Raw genomic sequence first — 16,192 nt, 5'->3', positions numbered from 1 at the left:
AGAGATAATTACTGTGCTGGGTAATTGAAGGTACAGAATACACACACCCACTGAATGGAAAATGGAGGTTAAATTACCTTTCCAAAGCTCCCTTTCCCGATGGCCCGCAATATCTGGAAGTGGTCAAAGTTCACTGTGAAGAAAAGGAGGGAGAGAGAAAGAAACTGTCAGAATGACTTCTGCTATGTTTCAGGACAAGGAAGTCGACATGTCGTGCAACCGTAAAGTTTGAGCACAGTGACACATTTGCTGTTGTTCCAGGTCTGTACTGCAGCACATCTGATTTAAATTGAAATAATGACTGTGAGGTAAAGGTTCTGACTTTCAGCATGAATCTGTGAAGGTACCGCGGCCCTTTGTTTAGTCGCCCTCAATTGAACGAGTTAACATGAAGTCATCACATCTAATGGTTAGTTGCAAATCCTTTGCAATCAATAACAGGCTGAAGTCTACGACCCACACACAACAGCAGACAATTCCCTGCTGATGCTCTGCCGAGCCTGTACTACACAACCATCTTAGCTTTGCTTCTGATTTTAGTCTGGTCTTTAGTTTGGCCTCAAAAAACCCTTGTTTGTCTTGTCTGTAGGTCTAAAGTCACTGCGCTCCCTCCTGCATACTCCGAAATAACAAGACAGAGAGCTTATTGCCATGTTCAGTGGAGCTACACTAAGACACAAATGCTGACAGCAGCATGTTGACATGCTCACAATGACAAAGCTGACGTGCTGATGTAAATGTATGACGTTTATAATGTAAATATATAATGTGTAACTTCACCATGTTGGTTTAGCATACTAACATTTTCTAATTAACACTAAACACAAAGTACAGCTGAAGCTGACTGGAACACCGATAGCCCTACACTGCTCACCAAATACAGATCAGAACACTCTCAAGCCAAGAGCCAAGCCCAAAGTCAGCACTTGTACCTGATAGTCACTGTTGTGCCAAAACTCAAAATCAAAAATATATTACTGCACTTTGAACTTAAAAGATATTTTCATGACATTACACTTTGAAAAACTTTCTACATTCTGTCTTAACATCAGAACTTTATAAAAACAAAGCATAAAAACATCGAGCACACAGAAAATGATTAAAATGAGTTTGAGCTATGTCCCAGTAAATTGTACACTTTTAAGAAAGACACTAAAATTATTATGGAGATTAGCTATTGCATGCTTAAATTTGTGAAAATGAAAAAGAAGAAATAAAAAAAATCTCTAAATGAAATGCTTAATTTGGAATACAGGGTTATCTGGTGATCAGGCACAGGCAGTCGAGTCTCGTTTCAGAAAAACAGCCAGCTCATGGCACTGCAATCGCTCATCTTATTTTATGTTGTTCTATCAGTTAGTGTAATGGCACAGTTAGATGTTTTGGCTCATTGCCTTCTTCAGTAGAAGTTCTGCTGATTGATAGAACTGTCCTGTGTGTGGTATAAAGTTTAAAGTAAGTCCTGAGGGAGGGAGGGTGGCTGGATGGGAGGGGTGAGGAACAGTCTGAAGGCTTATAAAGAGGAATTAGTTTCAGTGAGAGAGAAAAAAAACCTTGAATAATGTACAGCAAATAGAACAGCCCTGCAATAAATACTTTTTGATTGTATAGTGGTTTATTTTTGCTGTGGCAATGTCAAGAGCACGTATAATATCCTATTTTATTTATGTAGAAAAATACTTGCTGGTCTTTTCACAACAAAAAAGACGTAGCCCACTTCTCTTTTTCTTTGAACATCAAAATTAGACAGCATAGTGATTCTTATTTGACAAAACCATTGTTGTGAATTGTAGCAATGCATACATGTATTTCAACCACCATCCAAGATATTTTTCTACTGTTCTTGTCCAACTCACAGAAGTAACTGCAGTTAGCTACAGCTGAGTAAACTCACCAGCGACAGTTGGCATTATAGTCGGTTGCTGGCTTACACTTCCATTTGTTACAGCTTGTTAAGACACTTTGAGTAAGTTATAATTAAAACTGCGGTGGTGGTTATGTGTTTCTAATATTTTCTCTCCCCTTGTATATAAAAGGTTTAGACTTCTATTGAAAGGGTTTTTTTGAGAATGCATTGTTACTGATTTAAGCCAATGAAATCAGTTACCGTGTTACTATGGACTACTCGTACTATAATGTGGGAATGTGGAGCTGAGGGGCTTCCACTGACCGACCTCCTCCTGGTCATTTGTGCTACTGATTGAGACGTGCCTCTGTTCTCTCTGTGTGTGTGTGTGTGTGTGTGTGTGTAGCAGTGCCCCAGGCAGATGTGAGCACAGCAGGCATGGCGCTAACTCATCCGGCTCCTCCTTAAAAGTCAGTCACCTTCTGAAGCTCACATCTGATCTGCTCAGCTCCCTGTCCGTGTAGACAAGGACTGATCATGAAAGAAGAAAGCACATGCTGGGCTCCTCCAGGCAGACCCACTGCCAGCTGACCTATGCACCCCAGTGCTGAATCAGGGGGTAAAGCCCACGATGCTAGTTACTTGCAGACAAAAGACACGGGGTGTGGTCTGCGTGGTTTGTGTGGGAGATAGACTAATCCAGTGTGGATTCTCCCCTCTCAGTCTTTTGCACTAATCCCCTCATATGGCATGGCTCTGACTGCACCCTGGTGCTGCCACACAGAGACACTGTAGCATGAACATAGCTCTCCATGTGGTATTAAAAGGGATAAAGGGAAATGTGAAAAAAATGTATTTACAGCATGGTGAGTTCATAGACTCATGGTTTTGGGTCCTCACCAGATGAGAATAATGATGTATTTCCCTCCGGCTTCCCTGTCAACATTAAGTTATGCTGGTTCTGTTGAGCAGCTTGAAACCCGTGTCTGAAACTCAGGCAGACATGTCCATACAACCAGCTCACTAACAGATATGACAGCACTGTCACTCAGTACAACAGCTAATTGGGTTTTCATTGGATGTTGCTTAAATACCTCATGATCCAACTCTGTTTGGAAACTTTTGTCACAGGTGGGTAGCAAGCTTACAAGCCTGATGATGGTTTATAACGTAAACTGCATGTTAAATGATGAAATATTCTGAATGCATTTGTAAAGAGGGTGCAGTATCAATGTGATGGCCTAGCTAAATTTTATTTTTAACTCTAGCACTCTGGTTTCAAGTCAGTATGAGCTGGTGTTATGTGCTGGTGGCCAGTGGGGACCACCAGCAAGGGATGTGCAAAGTCGTTAGTCACAAAACTGAAAAGGCAGGGCTAATTAAAAATAATGAGCTGCGTGAGTTATTGTTCCACCAGCCAAACCAGCGACTGAAGTCATGCATCTGATCACAGTTCAACAGGCTCTATCTGAAAAATTTCTGTTTACCACTGAGGTCCATCAGCCTGCAGACAAACTTATCATAAATGCAGCTTCAGGCAGAAATGTGAAGAGAAACACTCGCTCCATCATCTTAAAATTATGGAAATATGAACTTTATAGTGTCTCACTTCATTAATTGTCTTATCTAACAACTCCAGTTCATAAAAATATCAAGCCAAAGTGAAATCTGTGACAGACTATGCCTAATATATCACACACAGGAAGAAGGAATGCCTTATATTACACAGCAAGACTCCATGTAAAAATGAAAGCAGCAGCAACAAGTACAGAAACTTTTTTTAATAAAAAAAGCACCAGTGTACTTTTGTTATAATTTCTGAAGTCCCCTGTATAATATTCCTATAATATCCCAGTGGAAACATATATATGATAGGGTTTAGTATTTTACAGTGAGTGTAACACACTTGAATTTCTGTATTCATTTCTCAACATGTTTTAAAATATTCCTATTGTAGGACTTTAAATTAATTGTATAGTGACATAAATTCTGTTGAAGCGACTCAATAGCAAGTTATGAATTCTTTTCTCTTATATCAGGCATTATTTACCACTGTGAAACTCAACGCTCTTAAAATGATTTATCCCTCTACAGACTTTCTCCACAGGTGGATCAAAATATCAGGAGGCCACCCTTCACAGCGCTGAGTCACACTGTATGTGTGCGTCAGCTGGTACAAATCTAAGACTACATGTTGATATATTAACAAAGGAAACCACATAAATGTCAGTTCACTATCAAAGACTTGATTCTACGTGACACATCCAACTTTTTTTTTTTTTTTTTTTTTTTTAACCAGCGATCGATGTCCCCAGTATCACAGCACTTCCTCAGAGTATTAGTCATCGGGTAATGGGAAGCACAAGAAAAGCACCCTCCTCCCTTTAACTGGCCTGGTGAAAGGAGCTGCTCTTCAGATTCAGGGGTAAAAGAGATTTGGGCTTGTTCCATGCTAAGGGGATAATTAGAGCAGACACTGCATTTCCTGTAACCATCACTTCAGCATCAGAGGCTCTCTTCCCCCCCCCCCATGTGCCAGGCTGGCTCCCACATGCTGCGAGGAAGAATTAGGTGGGAGGCTGCATAGGTCTTTCATGTCATACAAGCTTTACGCCGACTTGAATCACAACACAGACTCGTCTCTGGACTGACCAGCGAAACCAAACAGCAGAGGAGAAGGGCTTGCAGTTCAGTCGATAAAAAGGTTCACAGCAGCACAAATGGTTTACTGTTCAATACTGACATTGACAGCCTTCATCTGAGAGCTGAAGATTTTCTTTTTAAGTGTTGACCCTTTAAAAAAAAACTCTTCTGTGACTAAACATTCACCAGCTTTTCAATGAATCTTTTTCTAGAGCTGTCAATGGGTGTCCTTTGATACGCAGTGCTTTTCTTCCCCAGCTTCAAGTGGTTGGTTTCCACGTTGTTGCTGCAGCAGCTGTTGAGCCAAATGATTGAAGGACAGAGGGCATTCTTTTGTTAAACTACAATCTACAAACGCAAGCTGTTCATGTTACATCCAAGCTGAGTAAGAAAGACCTCAATTAACTTCATCTGCTCTTCTGATAACATTTGTGAAAATTATATCCGTGGCACATTAAGGACAGTATTTGCAATTTGAATCGTGTCACGGTCAAGTGGTGCTCCAGAGAAACCAGCAAGCTCATGGTGAGTGAGACTGGACAGGATAGGAAAAAGTGTCTGCAGTCCCTGTGTTGGCTCCATCCACCGCTCTCAGGTTTCAGTGGATGCTGCACAAAAGACTACGGCCAAACCCTGCAGACGACTGCAGCGCGTAGTGTGAGTGAATCTGATCTACCACAGAGACAGTGGGAGAACGACAACATCTCTTCCTCTGTAAGGGCCGGAAGCTGCTGACACTCCAGGATGATATGCTGAGTAGGCTCCACAGGGGTCCTCAACGGGTGATTGGCTCCTGTGGAGGAGCTGATATTGGCATGAAGCCCGTGTCAAGGGGCATTGAAAGTGTGAGTCTGAGAGGGTGCAAGAGTGTGTGTACGGGTGTGTGTTCATGCACTTAAAACCTCTAATTGAGCCAAAGTCACAATTCATCCCTCACTAGAGGAAGGTGTAACACTCTTATATATATTTAATCATAAAGTAGGGAACTGCAAAGGGAGAGGAGTGCTAGTGCAAGAAGTGTTTACCCCTGATCTATATTCCCTTTTCAAATATTTCTTTTAACGATATCCTCAGTGTTACATGCAGAAACACAGGAGCCTCCTCAATAATTTACCAACCCTATAGGTTGATGTTGGCTTCCAGTTTTTAATTATTTCAACTTTGTTTCAGAGAAATCAGTTTCTTTCTGTAAATTTGGCATGTCAGGTCTTAATACTGCAATTCCCATGAGCCTTGGTCACCACTGCCATGGAGAAGAAGCCTGAGCTGTAGCAAATGTGGTTCAGCTTTTTTTTATTGGTGACTCACTGAATAGAGAGAGCTGCATGTCCATGGACGCAGTCACAATCGTCTACATTTCAATCAAGAAATGTCTTCTAATCACTTGTCAACTTATTAACTCCCCCTCACTGGCAGAGTTTACAGCAACACACCATGACAAACTAAATTATAAGCAACCATATCTTAAGGTTGCTTAGATTTTTGTGAGCAGGAGAGACTGCTCTGCAGTGCAACGCTCTGGAGGGGTAGACGTCCACCAATTTCCCAGAGACCAAGGTTGATCTGCAAATTGCTTTTGTTCGACCAATGGTGTAAAAATTACGTTCAGTTTACAATCGATTTTCACAAAGGCAAGGCCAGCCAGACAATATTTGGCATTTGCCTAATAAATCACCTAATCAATTTATTCATTATCAAAACTGCTGGTTAATGTACAGTCGATAACAATTTCACCAATTGTTTCAGCACTGTTTGGGCTGATGAGAGGTGTGGTGACATAAAAGGACATGGACCTGTTCTCACATCTTTCTTGCTCAGGAGTGGTTTAACAAACTACTGCAGTAATAAGTTAGTTAGTAATGATAGTGTTAGCGCTGGGGGGGGGGGGGGGGGGGGGGACTTACAAACTGATCAAAAGCTCAGTTCATTTCTAAAATGCATGCAATTCATAAAATGCAGAGATTATAGAAAAGAGAGGAGGCTAGAAAAGGTGAATGAAGTGGAGGACACCTCCAAGACCATGAAAAATACATTATGCAACAGGATCATTAACCTTGCTAATTATACTCTGGGAAATACTGAATTGCAGAGTTTTGGCGTCTGGAGAGACGAACTTTCAAAGCACTTCTCTTTAACTGGATAACTTTTATAAAGAAACAAAAAACTGCAGCTCACAGAGCAACAGTTAAAGGACAGTGCTGGTGTTAATCCTTCATACATGAAGAGAAATTGCAGTACTGCGCGTCAGAGTCAATATTAGTAAAGTTAAAGAAGGTTGTCATTAACACCCAGGACCACACATAGAAGGAGGACATGTTGACACATACATAAAAATCCAACACGTGTCTGAAAATGATCTGAATTTAGTGAGTGGCGCAAAGTTTCTATAGTCATATTTTGGTATTAATTATGAATCCTGAGATAATGTAATTTTCATGAGACGTTCTTTATTAATCACCATCACAGTCGCTGCTCCCGGCACAAAGAGGGTTGTGTGAGGGGAGGAGGGGTGGCAATTTATCAAGAGCGCAGATGCTGATGAATTATGGGTTCAGCTCGTATACAAGTATCTGCAGTTTGCATAGCTGCGGCATGATTCACTACAAACAGACGTTTGGTGCTTCAAGGTTGTGAGTTTATGCTATTTAAGCAATGTCACTTGTTTGAGAAAAGTTAGTTGCACCAGAGTTGCAGTGTGGTCAAACAAACAAACAAAAACCACACCTAGGTTAATCAGTAAAAATGTCACATTCTGAATTTATTTCCATCTTGAATCAATCAGTGTAATTTTGAATTAGAGAATGCAGTTTTAAAATAAATCATTTCTCTAGGTTTAGACAAAATTGGTGATGAAGGAACGAATGGGAATGAACGGGTATCTGATGTAGGGTCTTCCTTTGTGTTAACATCTGTAATTTTGAGTGTACCTATACATAATTCTCCCATTTCTTCCCCAGGTCCACCAAGTTCTCCTCTGAGAACACACCACAGCTTTCTAGTAGTGAATATAACTGAAATTCAGTTGGGTTTAATATAAAACCATTGAGAGAGCAGAATAAGTATTGATGCATTCCCTCAGTAAAGGAAAACACCACCCACAACATCTCATTCTCCACTATGTAGCCTCCAATTTCACCCTGGGTTCCCCAAAGAGGCTATATCTAACTGGAAGAGAATCACCACATGATCAATAAACAGGACCAATGATACTGTTCCACTGTCACCTGAAATGGATGCATCATTTCAGAGGTGGGTTGGGGAGTGTGTGTGTGTGTGGGGCGGGGGGGGCAACTTGATACCTTTGATGTCAGTAGGGCTTCAGCACATTGATCTACGTGATACCACTTAATACGACGGAGCCACGGTTCATCACATTCATTCCATTCACGTCTCAAAGAGTTGTGCTGAGAGTGCTGCTTTGTAAAAGGCCTAGATTGAAATTCTGTCACGTGCTATGCAACATGTTAAGATATATCCATTTAAAAGTCCAAGTGACCTACCCTCTCACACCTGTGCTAGGTTAACCTGTCTATGCTAGGTTTAACAAGAGAAAGTATATTCATGCTTAAAATGCATAGTTTAAGCATTGAAACTGCTGTTTATGGTCACTGACACTGAGTTTATTCATATGATCAAAGCGCCATTCACATATGAACATATTAACATTGTATTAAATTCATTCTTGTTGTGAGAGTGTTGGTAGAAGGCTACTACTAACCCTGCTGAGATTCAACACCTGCAGTTTGCAGCTCTGTAGAGCTCTGAGTGACTCTGAGTGTAATGTAATGTATTAGTTGATTATTCAGTAAATCATATTTTTTGATAATCAACTAATCGTATAAGCAATTTTTCAAGCAAAAATGCCAAACATTTGATGGCTGCAGGTTCTCAAACAGGAGAAAATCACCATGTGCTGTAGGATATTGTGATGGGCATTTTTCATTGTTTTCTTTTGTTTTGTAGATCAAACAGGTCATTGAGAAAATAAGTGTCAGGGTAATTGACAGTGAAAGTTCAGCAACTTCTGCTTTCATTTACTTTATCACTGTCAATGTACCAGCAGCTAAACGTTTGTGAGGAAGCAGGAAAGCTTCATGTTTTGATTAAAGTCAACTTGCTTTAATGATTTCGGTGATGCCACAAAAGTGTGTTTGTACAACACATTCTCTCTATCTAATAATGCGGTAGATGGAGACACAGTTTAGACAAAGGACATCACAACTGGCACCAAATGAATCATTATTTTAATAATGGTGAAATGACCATCTGAATCTGAGTGTATTGATTAATAAATATCAGTAAAGTAAGGCTTAAGCCTTTTAAAATGTAAAGTAGTTTGACACAGAACACAGAAGGTGAACTCTGAAATGTTAATGCAGAGTACATTTAGGGTACGACCCAGCCATCAAATCACACTGAGTGAATGCACCCTGTGTGGACAAGCCCATTGGACTGGGATCAAAAAACCTCCTAGCATCGATCCCTTCCTGTTCTGTCTTTTGAGAATACGCCTCTGCTTCTAATCCAATCCAGTGCTGCCTCTGTACCGTGTTATCAGCCTGTGTACAAGCTATTGCTCAGATTTTGCTGACAGGTTTCCATTTGCATACACGGCGCACATAACCACTATGCCATATGCTTGGCAGCTTTATGGCATCAGCAGCAGGCACCGCTAGATATGATGAGGGCTATGTGCTTTGCTCAAGTTCTCATGGTGGTGGTTTAGTATTTCTACACAGACACTGGCAGAAGGATCAGAGAGTGCGTGCGTGCGTGTGACACTTGACTGTGCGTGTGACACTACACAGTGAAACCAGGATCATAGTAAGACCTGCTCCTAAAAAAAAACTGTTTGCTTTACAGCCGCTTCTGCTCCCACATGACTGCTGAATATTTCATCGCAGTAGTAAGCCATATTTCATGGTCTGTAGTAGTCGATCTGCTGCTGGGACACACTAGGGTCTTTGATATTGAGCATCCAATCAAATGCATAGAGAGGCAGATGCAGAAAGACTTAATGTACACTTCAACTCACTGTAAATCCCAGATATTTAGCTATTGGCATTCTCCATTTCTCAGGCTATTTCAGAGTCTTAGGGCTGGTTATATATCTTGATCTTGACCTTGCAGTGGTCTTCTTTGATCTTTATTGATGGGACAAAGACTCACATGTTCTTGGATTAGCACTGGGATGGCTGCATGTGCCTTGGATGGTGATAAAGGGGAATACAGTGGCTTGAATCATCGCCGTTAGCAGATTGCAAGTAGCAAGTTCTAAGACCATGTTCTTGTAACTGCTTCTTGAACAAACGGAAGTATTTGCTGCTGCTTATATGACCAAAGCTACTGCTTCTGAAAGGAGCTCATTAAGCATTGTGTTTCCCATTTTACTTAAGAGAATTTGTATGTAGACAAAGTTCGCTTTACAACCGGTGACAAAAAGCGAGCGCTTGTTGTCTTAAATCTCAAACTGGCATGGCAGGAAAGTGCCTCTGTAGCGCGCTGAAGGCCACATTTGATGAATCTGTTTACTTAAATCACTATCATCACTGAACAGCCATCATCATCATTTTCTCCTTGTACACTAGAGCGCTAATACAGCCTAATTGCGGGCTCTCTAAACAGAGCACATGATGAATATTCATGAGCGCTACAGAGCTCATTGTCTGTACAGGCGTGACAATTTCAGCTATGGATCTCAACTGGTAATTGGACAAGGATAGGGAGATACACATGGAGCGTGTGCTGGTGAAACTCCATATTCAATTCCAGTGGTGGGTCGACGCTCCCCGCGGGCAGACTGTCATGTGGTTATACCATCTTTGAGTCTCCTTGTATGTGCATTAATTACCCTGAGAGTGTTATTTATTTATTTATTTTTTGATTTTCATCTGCTGGACAGCTTTTATGATGACACAAAAGAGTCATACTGCTGGAAAATTAAAGCAGCCATTAAGGCTTGATCTGGCTGCTTTTTTTTTTTCCTGGCTGTGTTTGTGTGCCTCACTAATGTGATGAACCTCTATTCAAAAACAACTAGTGGGGCATGTGATTCACACACCGTACCTTGTTGCTAGGGTTACTCATCGAATTAGAATGAACTTGAACTGCTGGTGCCTTAAAGATCAATAGAGGGCGTAGATCAGGGATGAACACATCAACTGCCAAAGTCTTACTGGGCGTTTCATTGCCGACTGATAGAAAAAAACTGATTTTCTCCCTGAGTGATCATGCCTGTTAATTTCTACATGCATCATTCACCCCCTGCTATCTACTCCACGTAGATGGAGACAATGGCGAGTAATCTGTTTAGTAAAAAGGGATGCATCAAACTTTTTCTCTGATTTTGATACCCAGACCCTGGGTATTGGCTGAAAGGAAGTATCATTTTCCTTTATCAAGCTTTATTAAACCTGTCAAAAAAATATATGAAGTCCGTCCATGCATATTTTTCCAATGCATTTAGACAAACTCAAAGGCATGCACAGGGGTAATACAATGTAAAATCAATTTTATTCTAATTTCCTAACAGTAGTTTTTATGTACAGTATGTGTGGGCAGTATTCTGTGGTTGTAAAGTTGAATGAGGTTTAAAAAATCTGCACAGATGTCACATAAATCTTCACAAACAGGGAGCCGTGCCTCGGAGAATGAAAGAGGAGATGTGAAATTGGACCTCTACACACAGAGAAGTCACTACGGGAGGCTGTATCGTACATCTAAAGGCTGTCAAGACGAAGAAGGAGCAAGATGAGAACACTTCAGAGGATAATTCTGCACTGCAGCATGGGGACTCTTGCATGCACAGCACTGTCACAAAGAAACATCATCTGGACTGTGTGAAAACTTCTGAGGTTACCATGGTAATGTGTCCCTTTGTGTGTGTGTGTGTGTGTTACTCTCTGTGTATGTTACGTTACAGTGCTGCCACATCATCTCCTAGTCCCTGCATTGGCATAATTAATTCACTGTGATTCACAACTCCTGGCCCAGGATCGGCACATTGTGTATTCATCATGTTTTGGCTCATTAATAAAACACAGGGAAGGCATTGTGCTGGACTAACGGCAAACAACGACCCGTGGCCTTCAGCATTATATCTGGGGTCAGACGATACATATAGACTGTCTGCAATACAAGTCAGTGCAAGTTACTCCTGCAGCACAGTGTTAAGTTTCTCCAGTGAAAAAGCTATGGATTTATTGGACAGCCCCGCTGATTCCTCAAAGGTCATCATCCCAAACCAGCGCTATGAAACCAGGTCAGCTTCTGCATAATCATTAAAGCTCAAGGTGCAGTAAAAGCTTCATCAGCATCACCACTGCCGCTACGGTTTGGTATCTTTTAAACCAAAGACGACAATTTTTGATGATCCGATTGAGCCAATTTTTAAGCTAAAAAATGCCAAACATTTGCTAATACCATATCGTTAATGAGCATATGTTCTGCTCTTCTCTGCCTTATATGATTGTAAAATGAACATCTGTGGGCTTTGGATTACTGGATGGACAAAACAAGCTGACCCTTTGCTGTCAGAAAGACTGCATTTTCACTGCTAAAAAACTGTGAGGGGAAATTTCAAGGACAAAAAATAATTAATCCGTTAGCCAAAACAACAACTGTCTGATGAATCAATATTGAAAGTAACCATAAGTTTCAGTCTTAGTGTCTTTTATTTCACTTAACCAATTCTGATTCTCATTCTGCTGAGTATATTGGAGAACATTGGTTCTTATTAGGTCTTGTCTAGGTTGTGATTCTTTGCATTTAATATAAGCAACAAAGAAATCTAAATATGTTAAAAGCAAAAAGAACCTTTTCTTTAACAGATTTAATGATGTCTTTTCTCTGTCATGATAAACTATTTTGTGATTCCTTTTTGATAAAAATATATATTTTTAAAAAAAATCCATATTCTCTGTCTCTCCCTGCACAAGTTGAACATTCAGTGTGTTACACTTGTCAGTCACACTAGCGCTGGCTCTACTCTGGGGCACAATGACAAACACTTATACAATGCTGCAGAAAATGTGATATTTGGCGACACAGAGAGAGAGAGCTTCCACCGTACTGTTAACGTTAAACACAAGCATGCGTAACCAACTAAGCAGACAGCAGCTGAGTGGGTCCAAACTCCCTGCTGCATAGTTCTCCCAGTTCATAACTGTATCTCAGTACCCAGCCCTACATGTTCCATCATCCACGTGCATCTTCAGCTGGACCTGGTTTCAGGAAGCACTGGGCTGTGACACATCGCGGTGAGGAAATGGACCACGCTCCAGGGTTAAAATGCCATACTAACCTTTCAACTGTTCACAGAGGGATACATTATGGATCTATTTAGAGCTTAGTGGGAAGGTGGTGGGAGGGGATGCGGTAGAGGGATAGGAGGAGGAAGAGCAGCCACAAAGTGAAAAAACTGTGTGTAAAAACTAAAAACAGAACCAAACGGCTCAGGTATTGGGTTTAGAAGAAAAAGAAAACAGCACTTCCTCATTTTCAGCCCCTCAAAGGTGAAAAGTACACAGAGGGCTGAATAATGCATCTTCACTTCTAACACCAGCTGTATCCAAACAAACACAAAAACAAAGCACAAAAGTGCAGTGTGTGTGCTTCAGTGAAAAGATGTTGATGTACCACAAATTAGTCACAATAACATCTCCGTTCCTCATCTGAGGTCATTTTCAGGAAATGTTTACTATGGAAACATTTATATTATCAGTATATCACTGTCCACAAGAAGCACACTTACAGTGTTAAAATGAAACAGCTTCATTTAGGCAGCTCTGTAGCTCTGCTCTCCAACCACAGGAAGCAATATAACGATTTAGCATCCGAAGCTAAATTGTGCTTGAGCTGAAGGACGGCATGTATGACACTGCATTTAAGTGTGTGTTTAAGGTGAGAGGAAATGGACACTGTGGCCTAGTTCTTTCCCCTTACCAGCTCCGATGTGAGGCAGAGGCAGGACACATCGTGTTCTGGCCCAGATACACCTGACTTCTGTTAGTCCTCACAGGTATTTAGGGCAGAGCTGTATATTCAGTTCATCAGTCAGGTGTGCACTCACATGACGTCCCAGCCTAAACCCCATTTTCAAAGGCCCTATATTGTTATACACCTTTTTTTTTTAATAAGTCTTTGAAACTGAGTGAGATCCATTTCTTTTGACACCTGTAAGTTACAGTGTGATTGTTTCAGTAGAGCTCCGATCTATAAAGTGTAGGAGATGTGTTTGCATACACACTCCCCTGGGGGTGTAACGGGCAGCTGGAAAGGAGGAGTCTCTGTCAGATTTCATACAACGGTCACATTTCAGTGGCCATTCAGTGTGGAGCCTTCCAAGAAAGACAATATGGATGTGTGTGTCTGTGTCATTGTGTTTGCATGTGCATAAGTAATCTGATTACTGTTGGCCTTCTGTGGTAATCTGATTTCTTAAATGTCATGTAAATGAGAAACTTGGTTTTCTTAAGGGGGACGAGGGATTAAGAGAAATCTGGTTAACGTGGTTTGGTTTCTGCTGGAAAACCTGATTTTCAGACACGTGCACACTCACTGGATTTTTACAAAAGCACATGTGCATGAGAAATACTTCAGACAGGGAAAATATTTTGTTTGTGCAGCTGGATGAAAGGGAAGATTGTAGTGGTGCATCCTAGTGTCCCAAATAATTAAATCCAAAACCCCTGGTTTAAAAACATGTTCAGGGGTAGAGGATAAATCTGATTACTGATCATCTGCATGTGAACACAGGTTGTACAGTAACATGGGTGTAATCACATTCTCCGATTTTCTGCTTTAACCTGATTTCTCTCAATAACTTTGTTTCTTGCGTGCATGTTAACATAATGTGTGTGACAAACTCTCTGGCAACAAGACAAGTGAGCTCAAAGCTCTCCATAAAGAAGTACTGAGATGGTGGGTGGTGTGTTATTCTGACATCAAAGAGGCTGGCCAGCAGGCCGGCTGTCTTGTCCTGTCCTCTTGCAATAATGTGAAGAACAGTCACCTTACTCTGACCTCATTCTCTCAATTACAAATAGCCTCCTGAAAAAAATCCAATCACTGATGGACAGCCATAAAAAAAAAGGAGAGAAAGTAACACTAATTTAATTAGCAGTTTAAAAGTGTGCATACCAAAGCAGAAATACTGCACTCTAAGATCTTATACTTGTAGATAAAACTGTATTTATTTTCTGAAGTTAACAAACTACATCTGCTATTAAGAAGTTCTAACTATATCATATCATTTAGATCAATAAATAATTTAAATGGCCTTTTCTTGAAAATATATTGAGCATCAGCTGGTGAGGATGCTAACGTTTAGGGTAAAGGGTTTGAAAACAAGTTAGTCTGACATAGAAACAATACAGGGATGCTGAAAACTGGCTTTAATAAGTTTCTATGGGTAATAATGTGTGGGCTGCTTGCTAAATGAAACATAGGAACCAAGGGTTTGTTTCACTGCACCGCACAGAGGCCTTCCCACAAATACAGTACACACGCTAACACTACCCAGATACACACACACCCCCTGCATAATGAATGGGATTATAAACTACAGAGAGTTTACATCTGTCAGTCTGTCAAGCAACTTGTGTTGACTTTGTGATTTGCGATCCGAATCATTATCCTCTCCGATCCTCCTTATTTGCTACGAGGTTGCCTGAGCATGGGCGCAGTGAAAATGTACTTACAGTTTCATTCAGGTTTCCCGCAGGAATTGTCTAGGCGAGAGTGCTGCTTCTCCTCCTTCCGTCATGAATCTAGTTCAGTAATCGAAGAGGTGGGAATGAGCTGAATGCGGCCTGACAGCACGAATGTATTTCTCCATAAAAGAACTGTAATACCAGAGAGCCAAATATTACACTAACCTAACTAACTGCTGCATGGGCTCCTACAGGTGACAACTCTGTTTGCTTTATTAGATGCTCCTCTTTTCAATTCCTGTCTTTCATTTCCCAGCGACAAAGACGAGTGGATTTATGGTCAACAATAACGCTGTGTGTAGTCACTCCCTTTGTAGAGGGCAGGAAAGTGCAAATGTGGCGACAAAAACAGCAGAGAGGAAAGACGACACAATCAGCAGGTGTGAGAGAATCCACGCAGACACTCCTCCACCCTACCAGCCCACATCAATTGCATCCCCCTCATCCTAATCCCTTCCTCCCTGCACAGAAACAGGCACAGACACAAACACCTCAACAAGCAAGAGCGACCTTTCTTCCCTCTGTTGTCACCTCAGCATCAAGCTGAGCTCATCTCTTTGAAGACTCCTTCGCTCTGGCAATGGAGCTGCTACAACTGTCATCACCTGCACATCACCTGAAGCAAACAAGGTTACATAAGACAGGAGTGATGGACAAAAAGTACTCATGAGGAATTGGGAGCTGCTTTTATGAGATTTGTAACAAAATGAAAAAGCAACCAGTTGGGGGAAAAAATGATCCTTCTTCATAGAGAAACATTTTGACATGACACAGGAGGAAAAGCACCGGTGTAAATAATGAAATTAAAGATGGCTGAATCCATTTAGCTTCTTCAGTTTCAGGGTGTTGGGATTGTCCAAGCTGGCTGACTGTCACGCTCTCATGACTTACTGGGACACCTGAATAGAACAAAGCCATTGTTAATGTTATTCACCTGTGCTTTTGCTGCTATGACAAGTCTGTGAAAAACTGGTCAAATTTTCTATAAAAA

The 16,192-nt window shown here is 41.1% G+C and overlaps 1 protein-coding gene across 1 annotated transcript in view; it reads right to left on the bottom strand.

The window, feature by feature from the left end:
- The window catches only part of LOC121189653 (serine/threonine-protein kinase 32C-like), a 63,639-nt gene that overhangs the window by 42,787 nt on the left and 4,660 nt on the right, over positions 1-16,192 (bottom strand). Inside the window, exon 2 of the mRNA XM_041050000.1 lies at positions 78-133. Coding sequence (XP_040905934.1) covers positions 78-133 — 56 coding nt within the window. The remainder of the gene's footprint in view (positions 1-77; positions 134-16,192) is intronic.

Source organism: Toxotes jaculatrix, chromosome 11 (assembly GCF_017976425.1).
Source record: "Toxotes jaculatrix isolate fToxJac2 chromosome 11, fToxJac2.pri, whole genome shotgun sequence".
In the NCBI taxonomy this organism is placed as follows: Eukaryota; Metazoa; Chordata; class Actinopteri; family Toxotidae; genus Toxotes; species Toxotes jaculatrix.
Note: the sequence above shows the minus strand (reverse complement) of the source record. Positions and strands in the feature narration are given on the sequence as shown.